Source organism: Haemaphysalis longicornis, unplaced genomic scaffold, assembly GCF_048455015.1.
Source record: "Haemaphysalis longicornis isolate Haplotype H1 unplaced genomic scaffold, Haemaphysalis longicornis Haplotype H1 scaffold_7, whole genome shotgun sequence".
Lineage (NCBI taxonomy): Eukaryota > Metazoa > Arthropoda > Arachnida > Ixodida > Ixodidae > Haemaphysalis > Haemaphysalis longicornis.
The window spans coordinates 17547313-17563499 of record NW_027526422.1 but is presented as its reverse complement, the minus strand read 5'-3'; the positions used below and the strand labels follow the sequence as shown (position 1 = coordinate 17563499).

At 46.9% G+C, this 16187-nt stretch overlaps 1 protein-coding gene across 1 annotated transcript in view; it reads left to right on the top strand.

Annotated features, from left to right (window-relative positions):
• The first annotated feature begins 691 nt into the window (after nucleotides 1–691).
• The window catches only part of LOC144147174 (uncharacterized), a 33870-nt gene continuing 18374 nt past the window's right edge, over nucleotides 692–16187 (top strand). The window contains exons 1-4 of the mRNA XM_077679245.1: nucleotides 692–1268; nucleotides 4188–4336; nucleotides 5751–5855; nucleotides 13369–13483. Of these exons, the coding sequence (XP_077535371.1) occupies nucleotides 1193–1268; nucleotides 4188–4336; nucleotides 5751–5855; nucleotides 13369–13483 (445 nt within the window). The 5' untranslated portion in view covers nucleotides 692–1192. The remainder of the gene's footprint in view (nucleotides 1269–4187; nucleotides 4337–5750; nucleotides 5856–13368; nucleotides 13484–16187) is intronic.

The following is a 16187-nucleotide window of genomic DNA, read 5'->3' as shown; positions in this document are numbered from 1 at the left end:
GCCCTGTGATGACTGACAAACTGGCGACTGAATCGTTAAAATTGGGAACAATTCCGTTTAGAGCGAAATGTGGTCTTAAAATTGTCTTAGCAGAAAAAAAAAATGAAGAGCGACATTTATTCAACGAGCATGTTGGCCCCTTTCTAGGAAAATCCGGCTACTTTGAAACATTAGACGTAACTGAACGGGGTATAAAAAATTCCAAAGATGTCCAAAAACCTCCCATAACCTGACAAAGGTCGCCGACAAGTACGGAATTAAAATGGTATTTTCGGCCCCGGTTGAACTTGCTGGAATGTGCTCGCGCATCGCCAAAGAAAACAAGAAGTGTAAAGAGTGCGGCAAAAAGCATGCCAACCGCTACGTGGACAGCAAAGTTTGGGTGGTGTATCAAATACCATTGAAGTGTGGAAGAGTCTACGTAATGCAGACCGGACGCTGCATCAATGGCCGTATGCGTGAGCACGACCTCTCAGTCAAAAACAAGACTAATGCCCGCTTCCCCGCTCACTGTCTGGCCTGCACGAGTGGCGAGTGTGTACCGCTGTTAAAAGAAGTTAAGGTTCTGCGCAGGTGCAGGACACGATGGCGCGGGAAATTTGAGAGACCTATCATATAAGAAAGGAGAAGGATGCGTGAGTGACACGTCGGTGTTCCTTCATAAACAAAAGCTCCTATATCTCGACACGTGTCTGTAGAGATGCGATGGAGCTGCTTTTAAAGACTGCTATGGTTGTAGGAACTGCGCATGAGCGACCTGATAACGGGTGTACTTATATTTGTGTGATCTGAACAATAAAATTTAGTTGAGAGTTTGCGCTCGTCCCGTCCTTCCTCTATGCGTTGTCATTTTCGCGCAAAGCCCATGTTTATTCCCCAAGATGCCCCAACTCGCCCAACAACAAGTTCTAAACGATGGTTTAGTGTATGTCAGTTTACAAAGCGAATCTCTCTCGTAAACTTTGGCAGTATCTGCTCAACTTCCGGTTAAAAGAGACCGAATATGTATTACTAAAAAAACAGTTGGATTTCTTTGATGTCTCCCGAGGGAAACGCATCGTCCTTCTCTTCGACTTTGCTCACAACTTGATATGGCACTCCACTGGCACGCCTGCGTACAATTTGTTCTCTCCGAATTACCAACAGGTGGAAAGTTGCGTACACGTACGTGCTGCACACGGTGTGCTACTCCATGGACTTGGACCTGGCGATGGAGCTGGAAGAGCCAGAAACCGCTTTCGCAGAATGCCCCGAGCCGTGGAAGTACAGTAAGCACGTATTGTAACGACACGGAAAGTTGAGCGAGTTGCTTTGCTTTCATCCTTGCATGGAACAGCACAGACTGCCCGCATATAGAGACTGCCCGCATATAGAGCCAAATATCCTTTATGTATTGATTTGCTGCCCTATATTTGCGTAATGTCTTGTTCTTGTTCAACAATGTTGACAAGTACGAACATTAACACCGGACTAAGACGTTTAGATTTGGCTGTGAGTATATAAGACTATTGAGCAAATAATGCTTCACTTTGGCCGGCTGGCTGAATCGAGTGACAGATGGACAGACATACAGACATAAATTTTCTTGTTCAAGTAGCCTAAGAAAGAGAATCGTCTTTAAAAAAGCTGTAGCGGTACCACAAAACGTGTAGATCTCCCCACAGAGAACCGTCAAAACGTATATTAGGGGCGTGCAAAAAAATCGCGAAGCAAAATGTGTCTGCAACGTGCGTATCGCAAACAAAAAATGTGTCTGCAGCAGGGGAATAATTACAGCAAAAAGTATTATATTCGGCAAACTTTTTAGCCCTTCGAATTGTTTATCGTAATTACGTACGCTTATTGCGTCCAACAGCAGCACGGCCTATTGTACCGAAAGCTTGAGCTTGAACAGCAACCCGGCTAATTATTTTCGTTAAAGGGGCCCTGCAACACTTCTTTTCAACTTTTTTCGAAATCTTAAATGTTTGCAGAACGTAGTCAACTAACACATCCAGTACTTAGACTAGGTGTTCGCAAAGTATTTCAGCCAAAAACTACTGCTATATGCTCATCAGATAACTTAGAAAGTTGCTTAAAAGATTTTTTACTTTCTCTATCTTGGCATTCTTCGACTGCTGGAATTACCTCGTTACAGTGATGTAGCGGCTATACTTCGCCCACTTTGCTTCGTTTCAGCAATGAACGCATTCGATAGCCACTTGAAAAAAAATCCATAAAAGCAAAGCAAAAACGGAAGGCGTGTCTGCTGCGACGAGCAAATCACGCAGTGCCGCTCCGCGCTGGCGACAACTACAGCTTTCGCAGTGATTCCAAAAGCGAAGGAAAGAGTGAAAAAGTTTATCAGAAGAGTTGCAGAGTCCCTTCAAGATTCCTTCGCCGGTTACAATCATCATCAGTTATTTTGCTCACAAGGTTTCCTTGCTGCCTGCCCGTCGAAGGCCGTCGGTGACGCAACCTAGTAGTCTTATTATTATATAATTCCGTAGATACAATGGGCCGCGCTGAAAAAAACAGCCCTTCAAAGGTATTTGTTTCAGCATGATGAGTTTTGTCAATTGGTTCTCGAAAGAGTTTCAATAGAGTGGTGTCATTAGATTTTGTGTTGCGTTTTCTCAATACAAATCCTTTTGACTTTCTGATGACACATCTCCATAGCCAATTGAGCTTGAATTAAGTTTCTATTGACGCAATAAAAACTCAACAGGAACTGAATTGAAACTCAAAATACATTTTGTAACGGCGGCCCACATAAGCGGCCTCGCGTATGCAACATGATGCAGGTTCATAAAAAGCTTTACTCTCATTACGGAAGCCGCCCTTCTCTTAATTTTTTCCATTGTAATCTATGCCACGCTACGTGGTCAAGTTTTATCGAAGCGACGCTAAGGGGGGCCGTTGTTTTCCGTTTAAAACTTCCTGGAACTCTTTAAGCGCTGTGCGACGCTAAACTAACTCGCGAACAAGGAGGCAGTGGAAGTGGCACTGTTTTACGGGCCTCCGCTGGCGCCCTTGGTAAGCTTAGCCCCATTTCTCGGCGAGGAATGTGGTTTGCATCTGATGGCCAGGCACTTCGACACGCCTGCCAGCACTCAGGCGTTGGAGATGCTGGCTATCGCTGCAGTTTACGAGCCATGCGTGCGCCTGCGGCTTTTCATTAAACCCCGCTATCACCCGTGACTCATTTCCATCGCTTTCTTTTATGGAGGGTCGGCCGCTATGCTTGAAACGAAAGGATATATATCCCGCAGCCAGTGGCCTCGAGTGGGTAGCATGGGTACTCAGGGTGCTTCAGGGTGGCGCGGGCTAGGGCAAATTATTTTTAACGTTTTAATTAGTGACCATTCTTAGTTAACCTTTTAACGAGTGATAGCAGCCAAAAATCTTCCATGATTATGTTCTAAGGCGTCAGAGAGAACCCCTAACGCAGAAACTTTCTTTAATGCGGAGCCAGAGCCAGATATGTAAAATTCCGTGTTGACTGCAAACTTTTGGATGTTAACAGGCGGAGTATGTTATCTTCTAAATACCCTCCAAGCCTGCATATATAGATGCCTTTTTATATAACGTGCGGTTGTTTTTTTTTTTTTGTTTGTTTTTTTTTTTGTCGTGCAGAAATTAAAAGCCAGGATGGATATACTATATAGAGTGGAAAAAGCGCGATGTCTGTATAAATACACTCATCACCTGTCATCATATTCTTCGAAACCGCCAATTCCTTTCAAGGACCCCGAAATTCTTCATTGTATCAATACAAAACCAACAACTCAGAGGTTGTTTCGATTTAGCGAAAATTCCGTTCACGTTATTTTTCCTGTTTAACCTGCTCCGCTCTCGTTTGTACGTCGGCCCGCCGTTGAAGTGGCTGTGCTGACCTCCCTCCCACTGCCCTTGCGCGTAGTCCTCCTTTTCTGCCTCCTATGAAAGTTTTGTGCCGAATACACTGAAGGGGGCATACCACAGTCGCGTGATCTGTTCTTGTGCACTTAATTCGTACCCGAGTAGTTTCGATGGGAGCACATGACAACATGAGTTTTATCGAGTACCTGCCTCAGTACACCTAAGCCACGACAAGTATGGTAACCTTTATTTCTGTTCCACAGTGGTAAGATGATTAGAACCTTCTGTGTGAAGGCTGCCGCAATATGACCACGAGTCTTTGTCCGGCCTTCCCATTTCCCCCCCAGAGCTGGAAATGACGGTGCACGCTGGTCACGACCCCATGGGCAACCAGGCCGTCATGGCTACGGTCCATGACTCCGGCAGCTTCTCCGGAGGCCTACCCAGGACAATGATGATGACGGCCGGCCACAAGTACATCATCTCCACCAAGCAGGTACGTTTACGCTTCGACGGGTGTTGTTGGTCTTCACACGGAAAGAACGTCTGCTCCTACGGAGGTGTATCATTATGCCTAAAAGCGATCACTTACATTCGGTTGAATACTCACTTTTAGTCACAATCCGGCTCTTTTTCAATGGCGGCGCGCCTCGCGAGTTTAGTTATTTCGGGAATGTAAACAACACCACTGTAGAGAAAATTATCCTAACTGATGCGCCAGAATACTTTTAAAGAACGCGTGAATTTCATCGTTGAGGTTTTTGCTGCCGCCGCAGAGCGTTCACCGACTCTGATAAAAAACTGGCTTAAAATTGCGTGCCCACAAGATCGAACAGTGCGTGCTGCTGCAGTGTTAACAAAACACTTGCACTTCCAGCCCTTGCAACTTGGTTAAGGGGTCCTTAAAGACAAATTACAACCTTGTTTGATTTGGAAGAAGTAGCATTTGGTAAAACAGTGAAACAGCGCCTAAACGAAGACAGTAAAAGAAGACACAGACACGAGCGCTGGTGTTCTTTTGCTGCCTTCATTTAAGTGCTGTTTCACTGTTTTATGATGAACCAACTAGCCAAAACACAAACGTTGGTTAGCCTTTGGTAACTCACTCAGCTCTACTCCAGCCGCGAAAGACTTTTTTCAATCGAAAAAACACAAGAATTATTTTTAAAAATTCTAATTCTGCACTACGCGACGTCAGCGGTGATGCAATAGAGAGAACCACTAAGAAATAGTTATCACTGTGGTGACTGCACGTCAGCATGTAAGTGACGCAATGAAACGGAAGAAGAGGCCCCACTACAATCGCTCTGTCATGTTTCTTGGCGGCGGCTTCGTTCGGCGGCCGCCAACCACACAAACAAGATTCTGTGACGTCATAGATACGTCACCAGAAAGCGGCTGGGGAGTCACCACCGCCGTATATGTTTTAATGAATATCTTTACTATTTGTTTGAAGATTGCGCGAAAAATTTGTATCATCTTTATCGGGACAAAGCTTGATGAACTAAGCTTGTAATTTATTTTCATGGTCCCTTCAGGAATGGGCAGCCTTCTCGGGAAATGTTTTGTGTGCGTATCTTAGTGGCATAAATCAAGCCGGCCATTCTTGAAAGTCTAGACGAAACGATTTGTCTACATGGCTGAGGCTAACAAAGTAATAGCGGGTACGACTTCTCTTCAGCGTTCACGCACCTAAGCAGTGATAGGAGTTGTGAATGCGCACGTCTGCATGCCTAAGTTCCCTCTTGCAAAGAGGGAGCGAGAAGTCCATCTTAACGTACCCTGAATTCAAACGCATGCAAGTCTTTGGAACATGCTCGTGTTCTTCATACTGAAAGTCTTTAGGAAAATTTTTAACCCATGCAATTCTTTAACATATGCTCATCATATCTTGTTCCTCTTCAAATTAGACCGACGTCTTGACGTTGCCTCCTCCTTATGAGACGGCGTGCATCGACTACCACCGCCTCAACGACACCAAGAAAAGAACGGGGTTCTCAAAGACGCAAGACAAGGTATACGTGCGGAGAGCCGCAGTAAAGACTTCCCATCACCCGCCGGCCCCGACTGCTCACTTATTGCGAGTAGAGCACTTCACGGGCCGGAATTTCTAGGCCCTACCCGACGCGGCCCAGTAGAGACAGGGCCGGGCCCGGCCCTAGCCCTACATATTCTTAAAATGTGAGCCCGAGCCCGGCCCGAGCCCGAAAGCATTTAATAAAATAGGCCAGAGACCGTCAGGCTGTATTTTTTAATGTCCGCCCGAGTCCGACATACTATAAACATGAGCCCGTAAAGGTATGGTCTCTTACACATAAAAATTAAGCATATAGCGAGTATATTGAATTAATTTTGTTTTCAATTTGGACCTACCTTTGTACAACATATTTATCTTGACTTAGAAAATGCATTTTCGAGAATCTCGGCGAAATATGCTGCACTTCATTTGCGGCAGTCTTCGAACTCGAGGCCCACCGAGGATTGTTTAAATAATGCTGGTAAAAGTGGTTTCTCTTTGTTTATGCATTTCTGGAACAGATATTGCAGCTTACGTTGTTTCATCCAATTCTTTTCACAAATAAACTATCCTTCCTACGTGTTTAGCGCTAGCGCACTCTGACGAGAGCTAGTTTAATTTGTACTTTTCTCAGTTTAATTTCTAAGGTTCCTTGTCGATTTGTCCTCGGTGCCTATCTAAGTAGTGCCAAGTTCTTCCCATGCTCATGACGTTGCCTACTCAAAAAGTCTCTTTTATTGGCCAAAAAGAAAGATTAGAAAGTGTCAAAAAAAGCCATTGGTACGTTAGCTTATCTTTGGTGGTATGGTCTGCACGAAGTGCAAAGTCCAAGTCCCATTTGTTCTTTTTTTAGTATGCAAAGCAGAAGACAATCATGTACTCTACGACCAGAGCGCTCTCGTTTTCCGACCCGCTCTCTCCCTCAATGCTAACGGAGCCCATACGTTTTATTTTATCGACTTGAAGACTTTCTAAGTCCAATACGTCATTTTGTTATTTTTTAATGGCGCCGTGGTGACTAAACTTTCTTTTTTGTTTTCATTTAACATAAAAGATCAATGAGCCAATGTTTTGTTATCAGCAATTTAACGTTTGCGGCACACGACTGCCGGGCCCCAGGTACTGGCCCGGGCCGGCTCGGGCCGACAAGACCCGAAAAATGTTTTGTTCAAGCCCGAGCCCGGCCCGAGCCCGAGAAAATGCGTGTTACCCGGCCCGAACCCGACCGGGTAGCCGCTACTACCCGAACCTGGCCGGGTAGTAGCGGCTCGGACCGAACCCGGCTCTAGCCGCTTGTTATTTTGTTTTTGCCCAAAATTGTCGCGCTGTGGTGTTTAACAATAAATTACCGCAAATCTCTTTCACTGCACATGCTAAGGCAAGAGCGGGGAATCACTCAAATTTGTCTCCAATGTAGGGATTGAAACGACAAAATAAAAATGGCTCAGGTTTAACACGTGTAAACCTAGTTAGTGCGAGCGGGAAAAAAAGACTGCACACAGTGTTTCATGAAAGTTTGCCTTTGCTTGAGATTTCGCAGCCTGCCAATCTAGCTATATCTCTACTCGAAGACTGGATCCTTCCTTTCGCTTGCGCTTGCCCAGCCGGCGCGCCATCGATGGCGACAGTGAGGGACCAAGCGCTGGCACAGCAGCCTTTAAACACTCTAGTCAGGTGTTACCGCGCGCGGCGAGAGAGCGAGAGAGAGAGAGAGAAAACAAACTTTATTGTCCACAGGACCTAGGTCCAGGTCCTCATTTCAGCCTTCCGTTCACTGGGTCAACGTAGTACTGCAAAACGTTCGTGCGGATCCGGTGCACATGTTCATAGAGAGCTTCCTGGGTAGCCTGGATGTTCACTGTCGGCGCGGGAAACAGCCAGAGCTCCCAGGAAGTGATAGAGGCGAGGGATTGGGCTAGAGATGGCGGGGTGCAGTCCCAATAAGAATGAGGGATCGATGGGTAGCAAGAAAAGTTGGCACAGGAAGGATCGTCAGAGCGCCGGTAGCTGCGCTGAAGAATGTGATGGGAGGGGAGGGAAGAGGTTTGAGCCTGCCGATCGAGGCACGCAGTCTCACGAATTACATCGGTACTGGGGGGTGGATACAGAGCGCGGGATAGGTTCTGGGTGTGTAATTGATAACGCCGGGAAGCGCGGTGCTGAGTCCGAACAGTCGGTGGGTGGTACAGTGTTGGCCACGACATGGGCGGGCTCGGGAAAGGTACTCGGGTTAACGCGTTTACTACGGCGTTGCCTTCCATGCCAGCGTGTTCAGCAACCCAAACCAGTGCGAAACGTGGCTGATGATTCGAATGAATTACCAAAGCGACGAAGTTAGTGGTCTACGGGTGTGTCTCATGGTGAGCGAAATTGCGAAGGGCTGATTGACAGTCGGAGAAGATGTATACTGGTGTGGTGGTAGGGACAGTAAGAGTAGCGTGCTCTAGTGCGAGGACAATGGCGTATCCTTCGAGAGAGGTAGAGTCAGGTGGGGAAAGAAAGGAAGCCGTGGCAGTGTCTAAAGCAGGTAGTTGTAGAAATGAAGCCGTACCTGTTAAGTTTGAGGGGATGTCGCTAGCGTCAGTAAAGTAAACGATGGAACCGTGAGAGAGCAGAAAATGAAGTCGTTTGGAGAGGGCCTGAACACGCAGTGCACGACGAGCAGGGTGTCGATCAGGGTTCATGTTGCGGGGCAAAGGCTCCGAGAGAGCGAAGCGAAAACCAAAAAACAAAAAAAAAAGGCGCAGCTTGCGCGCCGGCGGCTGAAGTTCACTTGCGACGCCATGAATGACCGTGAAAGGTGCAGCGTAGCAGAGCTGTCGCTTTAAAAAATCACATTGGTGCTACTGATTCATAGCAAAGTTGTACGGCTATGGGTTTGGTCAAGCAATTTGACTATGCCGCAGTAAGTTAAATCCCGTAGCCATCACTGATTCGCGCACACCGGCGACGATCGTACGATTTACAGCGGCTATATATAGCCCAACAAGGCTTCAAAGCAGGTGGGACGAGCGTAATCATAGACTAATTGCCCGAATACCGGAATCCCATGGAACCGATCCAAGCTCGCGCATTGAGCCATTCATTTACGCTACAAACAACCGCGACGGGCGTGTCTCCGAGAGTGTCGCCAAATGGACGGACAGATGGAGTTTTTATGTCCGCAGGCTGCGGTGGACGGCGCGCAAGCGGCGGAAAGGAGAGAAAAGAACCGTTTGTTTTCACTCGGAAGCGGCGGCGGCATGCGCGCAATCACGCCCGCAGCTTGCCGTTTCTTTACAAGGCCTGCAACCGAGCCGTGTTTGCTCAATTCTTTCTTTTCAGTTGCACCGTTAGAAAGATTATCAGAGGCGGACTGGTAAGAACGCTAACTGCGAAGCAGCTGTAGTTTGATGGAGTTTGTGAAAGAGAGTCATTGAGGAAGGGCAAAAAATCAAGACCTTTGCAAATCTTGGGACTGCGGGCCACCGGTCTCGTGGAACTTTGCGGCTGCCTCTCGAAGAGGGCTTAGCTTGTTGCGCCCCATCGTAAGAAAAATCGGCGTTGTTGTCCAGTACAGAAAATGTCTACCGCTGGTAAGAGTAAAAAAACACTTAGAGAAATGTCGTATTTTCTTCCGAATTGCCTATAGGGATTACTTCTGTTAAATTAAATCAGTTGTTTTGAAAAGAAAATTAGGCACATCGGAGTTCGCATGGGAATAGAACCCGGGTATCTAGATTAGGAACGCAGTGCTTTACCACCAGGGTACATTAGCGGGTTGCCACAGGCGAAATAATCCTAGAGCACGCGGCGCTGGCGTAATGTCGCGGGACAGGTGAACGTGAAGGTACGTGAGTAGAGCAGGTGTACCCCAGTCACGAAGAACTCTGATTCTGGGGAAACTGTAGCGCAAAGTGTCCAGTCTGGTTGTTGATGCAATTGCACCAGAAAAAAATAAAGAAACGAGAGCGAAGGAAAAGACGCAAACACGGTGTAGCAGTAAGTAAACGTGGTATCACCGGAATGAAGGACCCCCGGGGTGGGGTGGGGTGGGGGGGGGGGGGGGGGGGAGGACTATTACACTTTCGCTTTCACGACACGTAAGCAGTTTTAAATGCCCTGAGCATGCACTTTTTCTCTGCTATATCGCTATATGCGCTGCTTGTTGCGTGTTGCACATTCAAATTTCGCGGTAATCGAATATAGGAGTGAGATAAAAATGATCCGAACAGGCGGCGTTACCGTTTGCAGCATGCTGTATCATTTTAAATAAATTAGTAAAATTGAATTTTGGCGCTTATGCGTGGCGTCGTTACAATGCGGCTTTACAATTTTACTGACCAGATTCACCGCGGAGTGTCCTGGAATCAGCTCGGTATTAACTTTTTACGTACACTTCTATGGCGAAGAGAGTCCTCGGACTATCCGCAGACTACGCGCGGTGAGTCCGAGACTGTTGATGTACAGCCCCAATGATGGGGCCCTAGAAAGGTGGCGATTAGGAAAAGCATGTGCAAACTTAGAAGCTGAGTGAGCAGCCTGCCATCGAGCGTTAAAAATACATACCCGAACACCAAGAAACAAAATTTCATCTTTACACCACGTTTACCCCCCGATAAAATGCAAGCAAACTCAGGCAAAACAAAAGAAAAGTCATCTCATAATTGTGCATCTGGTTATTCATCTGAAGAGTTGTGAAATGCCGAAGATCATTTCTTCTATCTGTTAATCTGGTGAAATGCCGAAGATCATTTCTTCTATCTGTTAATCTGGTAGGACCACCTTATATATAGCTACGTTCATTTACAATAACTCTGACTCCACAATAAAGTCAGCAGATGAACTATATTGTATGTCGGCTCCCCTTAGCCCACGAGCCGCCCCGTTGCTTCAAAAATGAACAATAGCATCGTTTCAATTTCAACATCCGCTGTGTTTAACTCCCGCGCTTATCTCTGTCGTTTTTGTTGCTGCTTGAGCAGAGGTGAAACATACAGCTGCAGCTTTTGTTAGGGCACGCACAAACACAGGGCGGCACTTGCGGCACGTTTTCAAATCTGTGTTTCTGACTTATACCCTGTTTTTGATCATGCAAATGAAGTCCCCTTTCGTCAATTGCGCCTTTGGCGTGTTACTGAAGCCCATTCGAGAGGTATGTGTGCCCTGCGTAGTCTACGTAGTATTACTCGCGACAACGCATCTAAAGGGCCAATCACATGTGCGAAGAGCGACGCGTTTCCGCACTCGTTTTTTTTTTTTCTTTCCCTTCTCCGAAAGTGCCCCTGTAGCCTTTACGCGTTTTTGACCGCTGCCGTACCGCTTTCCAGAGAGGGCAAACGCGTGTGGAAACGCGTCGCTCTCTGCACATGCGTTTGGTTCTCAAGAAGTACGTTCTTGAGTGTCGAAAGGTTTACAAACGTATTTATTGTACTTCTGTCAAAAGGAGTAGCATGAATAAAAACCACCGGACATCAACGGGAAAAGGCACAAAAAATTCATCAGGGCACTTAAGTCTGCTGATCCGCCTTGAGGTCGGAAGACTTTTCCTTTAAGGCTTTACTGCTATGTTGTATTTGTGTCTCTTTCTTCGCTGCTTTCATTACTTCATTTTTTGGAGCGAATCGAATTCGTTCGCCAAGCAGGCTGACAACGCATGCCGTAGCATCCACAGAACCAGAGTATTGCGCAGCTGGGGAGCACCTGTTCTTATCACGTGCTGTCCCGTTCATGTGTCACGCACCACCCACTATTATTTGTTCAAGAGAGTTAATTTCTGGGCGAATTGGTCGCTAATGTGCCGAAAAATGACCAGCGAAAAGGACCCAGGACAAGAAAAAATCCCGGGCCATCTCCACTAACGCGAAATCTGGGGACGGGCGAAGTGTGCAGTGTATAGGTGTATTGTTGGCGGCTTGGCGTTTTTGCCCACGGAGATGAACCCGTTGGGGTCTAGAAGTATACAGCTTTGCTGTAAAAGTCTCGTGCCTTTGAAGCACGAAGCGTTCCAGCGAGATGCATAAATAAGTGTCCCGGCGTTCTTTTTAGTACGCGTTACGTTTTAGCGCGAGGCGTAAACGAGTGTCTCAGTGCGTTGGCACCATGACTGCATGAGACGACATTTACGATGATGGCATGAGACGTCGACAGGCCGAGCCCCTAAGGGGCTTCGCCCCTAGAAGACGGTGTTGTTTGTGCACCGTCTTACTCTTGTCCTGCGTCCTTTTCGCTGCTTCTTTTCCAGAACATATTTTTTGTTCCACAGCTTCCGACGTGTGAAGGTAACGCTGTGGCAACACGTTCGACTGCTGCTCTAGAGATCCGGGTTCAAACCCCAGTTTGTTTTTTCATTTACTCTTTTCAGCAGCGGCCACTTTCTGTACGGACAACTACAATGGCGGTATTTCGTAGAACGGGGCGATTAATGCTTTCGCCTTAAAACAGCGCACTGTAACAACAATAAGAAAATTCGGCCACTTTCGCTACTGAGATGAGAAGGCTGAGGAAACAGCGGAGCTTGTGGTTTTTAATTGCCCTCGCTTGGCTTCTCTTAGGTCGGCCTCTTGCTTGAGAGAAAGATGGATAAAAATCGAAGCTTTCTCCGGGCAAACTCAGTTGAATCAAAGTACACAATCCACCCTTCTAAAGTCCGAAATCCAAACTGCCGAAGTCCGAGGTAAAAGTCCACTTCAACTCAGCCAAAGTTCAAAGTCCAAAGCCAACGCCCGCGCTACGAACCCATAGGCAATGCAGAACGCCCTGAATGCGACGACAGCGCAATCGGATAGACGCCGGTTTCTTAACGCGAGGCACCCAGGTTTGATTCTGACCACGGGAAGCATTTTTTTTTCTTTCCAGTTGGCTGCACATGTTATTGTTTCCCGCCGCTGCTAATCCGTACCACTCGGGCCTTTGGGGTGGCCTAGTGGTTACGTTGCCGGTTTAACGGAGTAGAGGTCCCGGGTTTGGTTCCCAGGACCGCCCTAACCACATTTCTTTTTGTTGAGGCGCGCAATCCTAACGCCTGCTCGTGGGCTCCTTGCCTCCTCGCCACTTTCCCCAAAACACTTCTTGACATAGCATATTTTCTCTCTCTCCACTAAGCCGATGATGATAGTTTGTATCAATTTCTGATAAAACGCTTGGACAGCTCGGCTGTTTAAAGGCAGCGCTGCGCCTGGCTGCCTCCTTTTGTGTTGCTTTGTTTTTATTATTGCTCGCTATTTTTCATTCATTGTTTTCGTGTGTGCCTTTTTAATGTCCTGCCCATGTGTCTTTACTCCGCCCTATGCCGGTCCGGCCTCTGACCAACGCAACCGGAATTTCGATTCCGTGACAAAACGCCAAAGGGTTTAAACTAATCCCAACTAGGTTTCCGCTTTGGTCCTCGTCATAAGTCAACTGTGTTATATTCGGCGCGCATAGCACCAAATTTCAATTTTGCACAACCGTTTTATAGTATACGTGGTTACGCTTCGGCAGTGCCAATGTCTCGAAGTGTCTTCTGAAATCCTTCCACGCGTGGTCGACAGGAGTGCGAAGAGACCTGCATCCAGCGCCTGTGGGAGAAGCTGTGCGGCTGCGTGAGCGCAAACTACATGCTTCGGCACACCATCAGCGCCCCCGTCTGCTCCACCGTGGAAAGATGTGAGTGACGACACTTCCTCCCATAGAGTTTCATGCTAATATATACTTGAGTATACTCCAATTAACCCGCATGACTACGCCGATGAATACGCCAATTAACCCAAGGCGCTCATTCTCCAGTGGCTGCGAAGCAACTGACCACGGCGGCGGTCAGACCTGTGACGCAGCAGAGGGTGCTAAGAATCCCTGGACCCGGACAGGCCGCCATTGGAATCTGAACCTGGCAACGTTTAACACGAGAACCTTATCTAGTGAAGCGAGTCTAGAGGTGTTGTTTGAGAAATTAAAGGGCAATAAATGGGATGTCATACGGCGTAGTGAGGTTAGGAGGACAGGTGAAGCCTTTACGATGCTGAAAAATGGACACGTCCTATGTTACCGTGGTCTAGTGGACAGAAGAGAAGTGGAAGTGGGATTTCTGGTCAGTAAAGGCATAGCTGGCAACATAGAAGAATACTATAGCATTAACGAAAGGGCAGCAGGTCTTGTTATTAGGTTCAATAGAAGGTACAAGCTCAAGGTGGTACAGGGCTATGCCCCCACATCCAGCCGCGACGACCAGGTAGCGGAACGCTTCTGTGAAGATGTGGAATCGGCAATGGCTAAAGTAAAAACACAGTATACCGTAGTTATGGGGGACTTCAATGCTAAAGTAGGCAAGAATCAGGCTGGAGACAAGGCAGTTGGGAACTATGGTCTGGGCTGTAGAAATAGCAGGGGGGACCTACTAGTTGAGTTTGCAGAACGGAATAACCTACACATAATGAATACCTTCTTCTGTAAACGGTAGAGTCGGAAGTGGACCTGGAGGAGCCCGAATGGGGAGCAAAAAAATGAAATAGACTTCATATTATGCGATAACCCTGGCGTCATGCAGGATGTGGAAGTACTCGGAAGGGTAAGGTGCAGTGACCACCGTATGGTAAGATCTCGAATTAGGCTAGACATGAGGAGGGACCTCAACAAGTTAGTACGAAACAAGCCGATTAATGAGCTAACAGTAAGACGTAAAGTAGAAAACTCAGGATCGCGCTGCAGAACCGATGTTCAGCTCTTACCGAGGAAGCCGAGCTTACGACACAGGAAGCCAGCGACAACCTTACACGCATTATCACAGAGTGTGCAGTAGAAGTCGGGGGCACGATGGCTAGACAGGATACTGGTAAACTTTCCCAGGAGACGAAAGATCTAATTAGGAAACGGCAAGCTACGACAATCTCAAACCCAACTGACAGAATTGAACTAGCGGAGCTTTCGAAATTAATCATCAAGCGTAAGACAGCTGACATACAGAAGTATAATATGGAGAGGATCGAATACGCTCTAAAGAACGGAGGTAGCCTGAAAGCAGTGAAGAGGCGTCTTGTCGTGGGAAAAAGTCAGATGTATGCACTTAAAGACAAGCAAGGCAATGTCGTCACAAATAGGGATAAACTAATCACAGTAGCCGGGGAGTTCTATAGGGATCTGTACAGTAGCCGCGGGACATCCAGGATAATGCCGAACGAGAAGGTAGTTCAGAGGATATAGACATCCCACCAGTAACGACCGAAGAAGTAAGGAAGGCTTTGAAAGAAATGAAAGGGGGCAAAGTACCTGGTGAGGATCAGATAACAGCAGACCTCTTGAAGGATGGCGGAGAAATTGTACTTGAAAGACTGGCAAACCTGTATCCGCAATTCCTAATGACCGCAAGTGTACCGGAATCCTGGAAGAACGCGAACATCATCCTAAAACATAAGAAAGGCGACATGAAGGACTTGAAAAAACAGGCCGATCAGCTTACTGTCAGTCGTCTACAAGGTACTTACCAATGTAATCGCTAACAAAACTTCTGCAACCTTAGATTTAAGTCAACCTAAAGAACAAGCAGGGTTCCGTAAATGTTATTCAACGATGGACCATATTCACACGATCAGCCAGGTGATAGAGAAGTGCGCTGAGTATACTGAACCCCTATATATAGCCTTCACAGATTATCAGAAAGCATTTGACTCGGTCGAAACCCTAGCAGTCATTCAGGCATTACGGAACCAGGGGGTAGATGAGCATTATGTAAGAATACTAGAGGATATCACAATGGATCCACAGCTACCATCATCCTCCATAAGGAGAGCAGTAAAATGCCTATAAGAAAGGGCGTCAGACAAGGAGACACAATCTCTACAATGTTATTTACAGCATGTTTACAAGAAGTATTTAGAACGTTGGATTGGGAACAGGTGGGAGTAAGGGTTAATGGAGAATACCTCAGTAACCTCAGATTTGCTGATGACGTTGCCTTGCTAAGTAACTCGGGGGACGAATTGAAAAGCATGCTTTCCGCACTGGACAAACAGAGTAGAACCGTGGGCCAGAAAATTAATATGCAGAAAACTAAAGTAATGATCAATAACCTCGGGACAGCATAGCAGTTTGGGATAGGGGGCGAGGTAGTGGAAGTGGTAAGCGAATATATCTACTTAGACCAAGTTGTGACCCCGGATCCCAACCATGAGGCAGAGATAATTAGAAGGATCAAAATGGGGTGGAGTGCATACGGCAGATATTCTCAGATAATGAATAGCAGCCTACCATTGTCCCTGAAGAAGAAAGTATATGACAGCTGCATCTTACCGGTACTCACCTCCGGGGCAGAAACTTGGAGGCGCACTAAGAGGGTTCAACTTAAATTGAGAACGACTCAGCGGGCAATGGAGCGGAA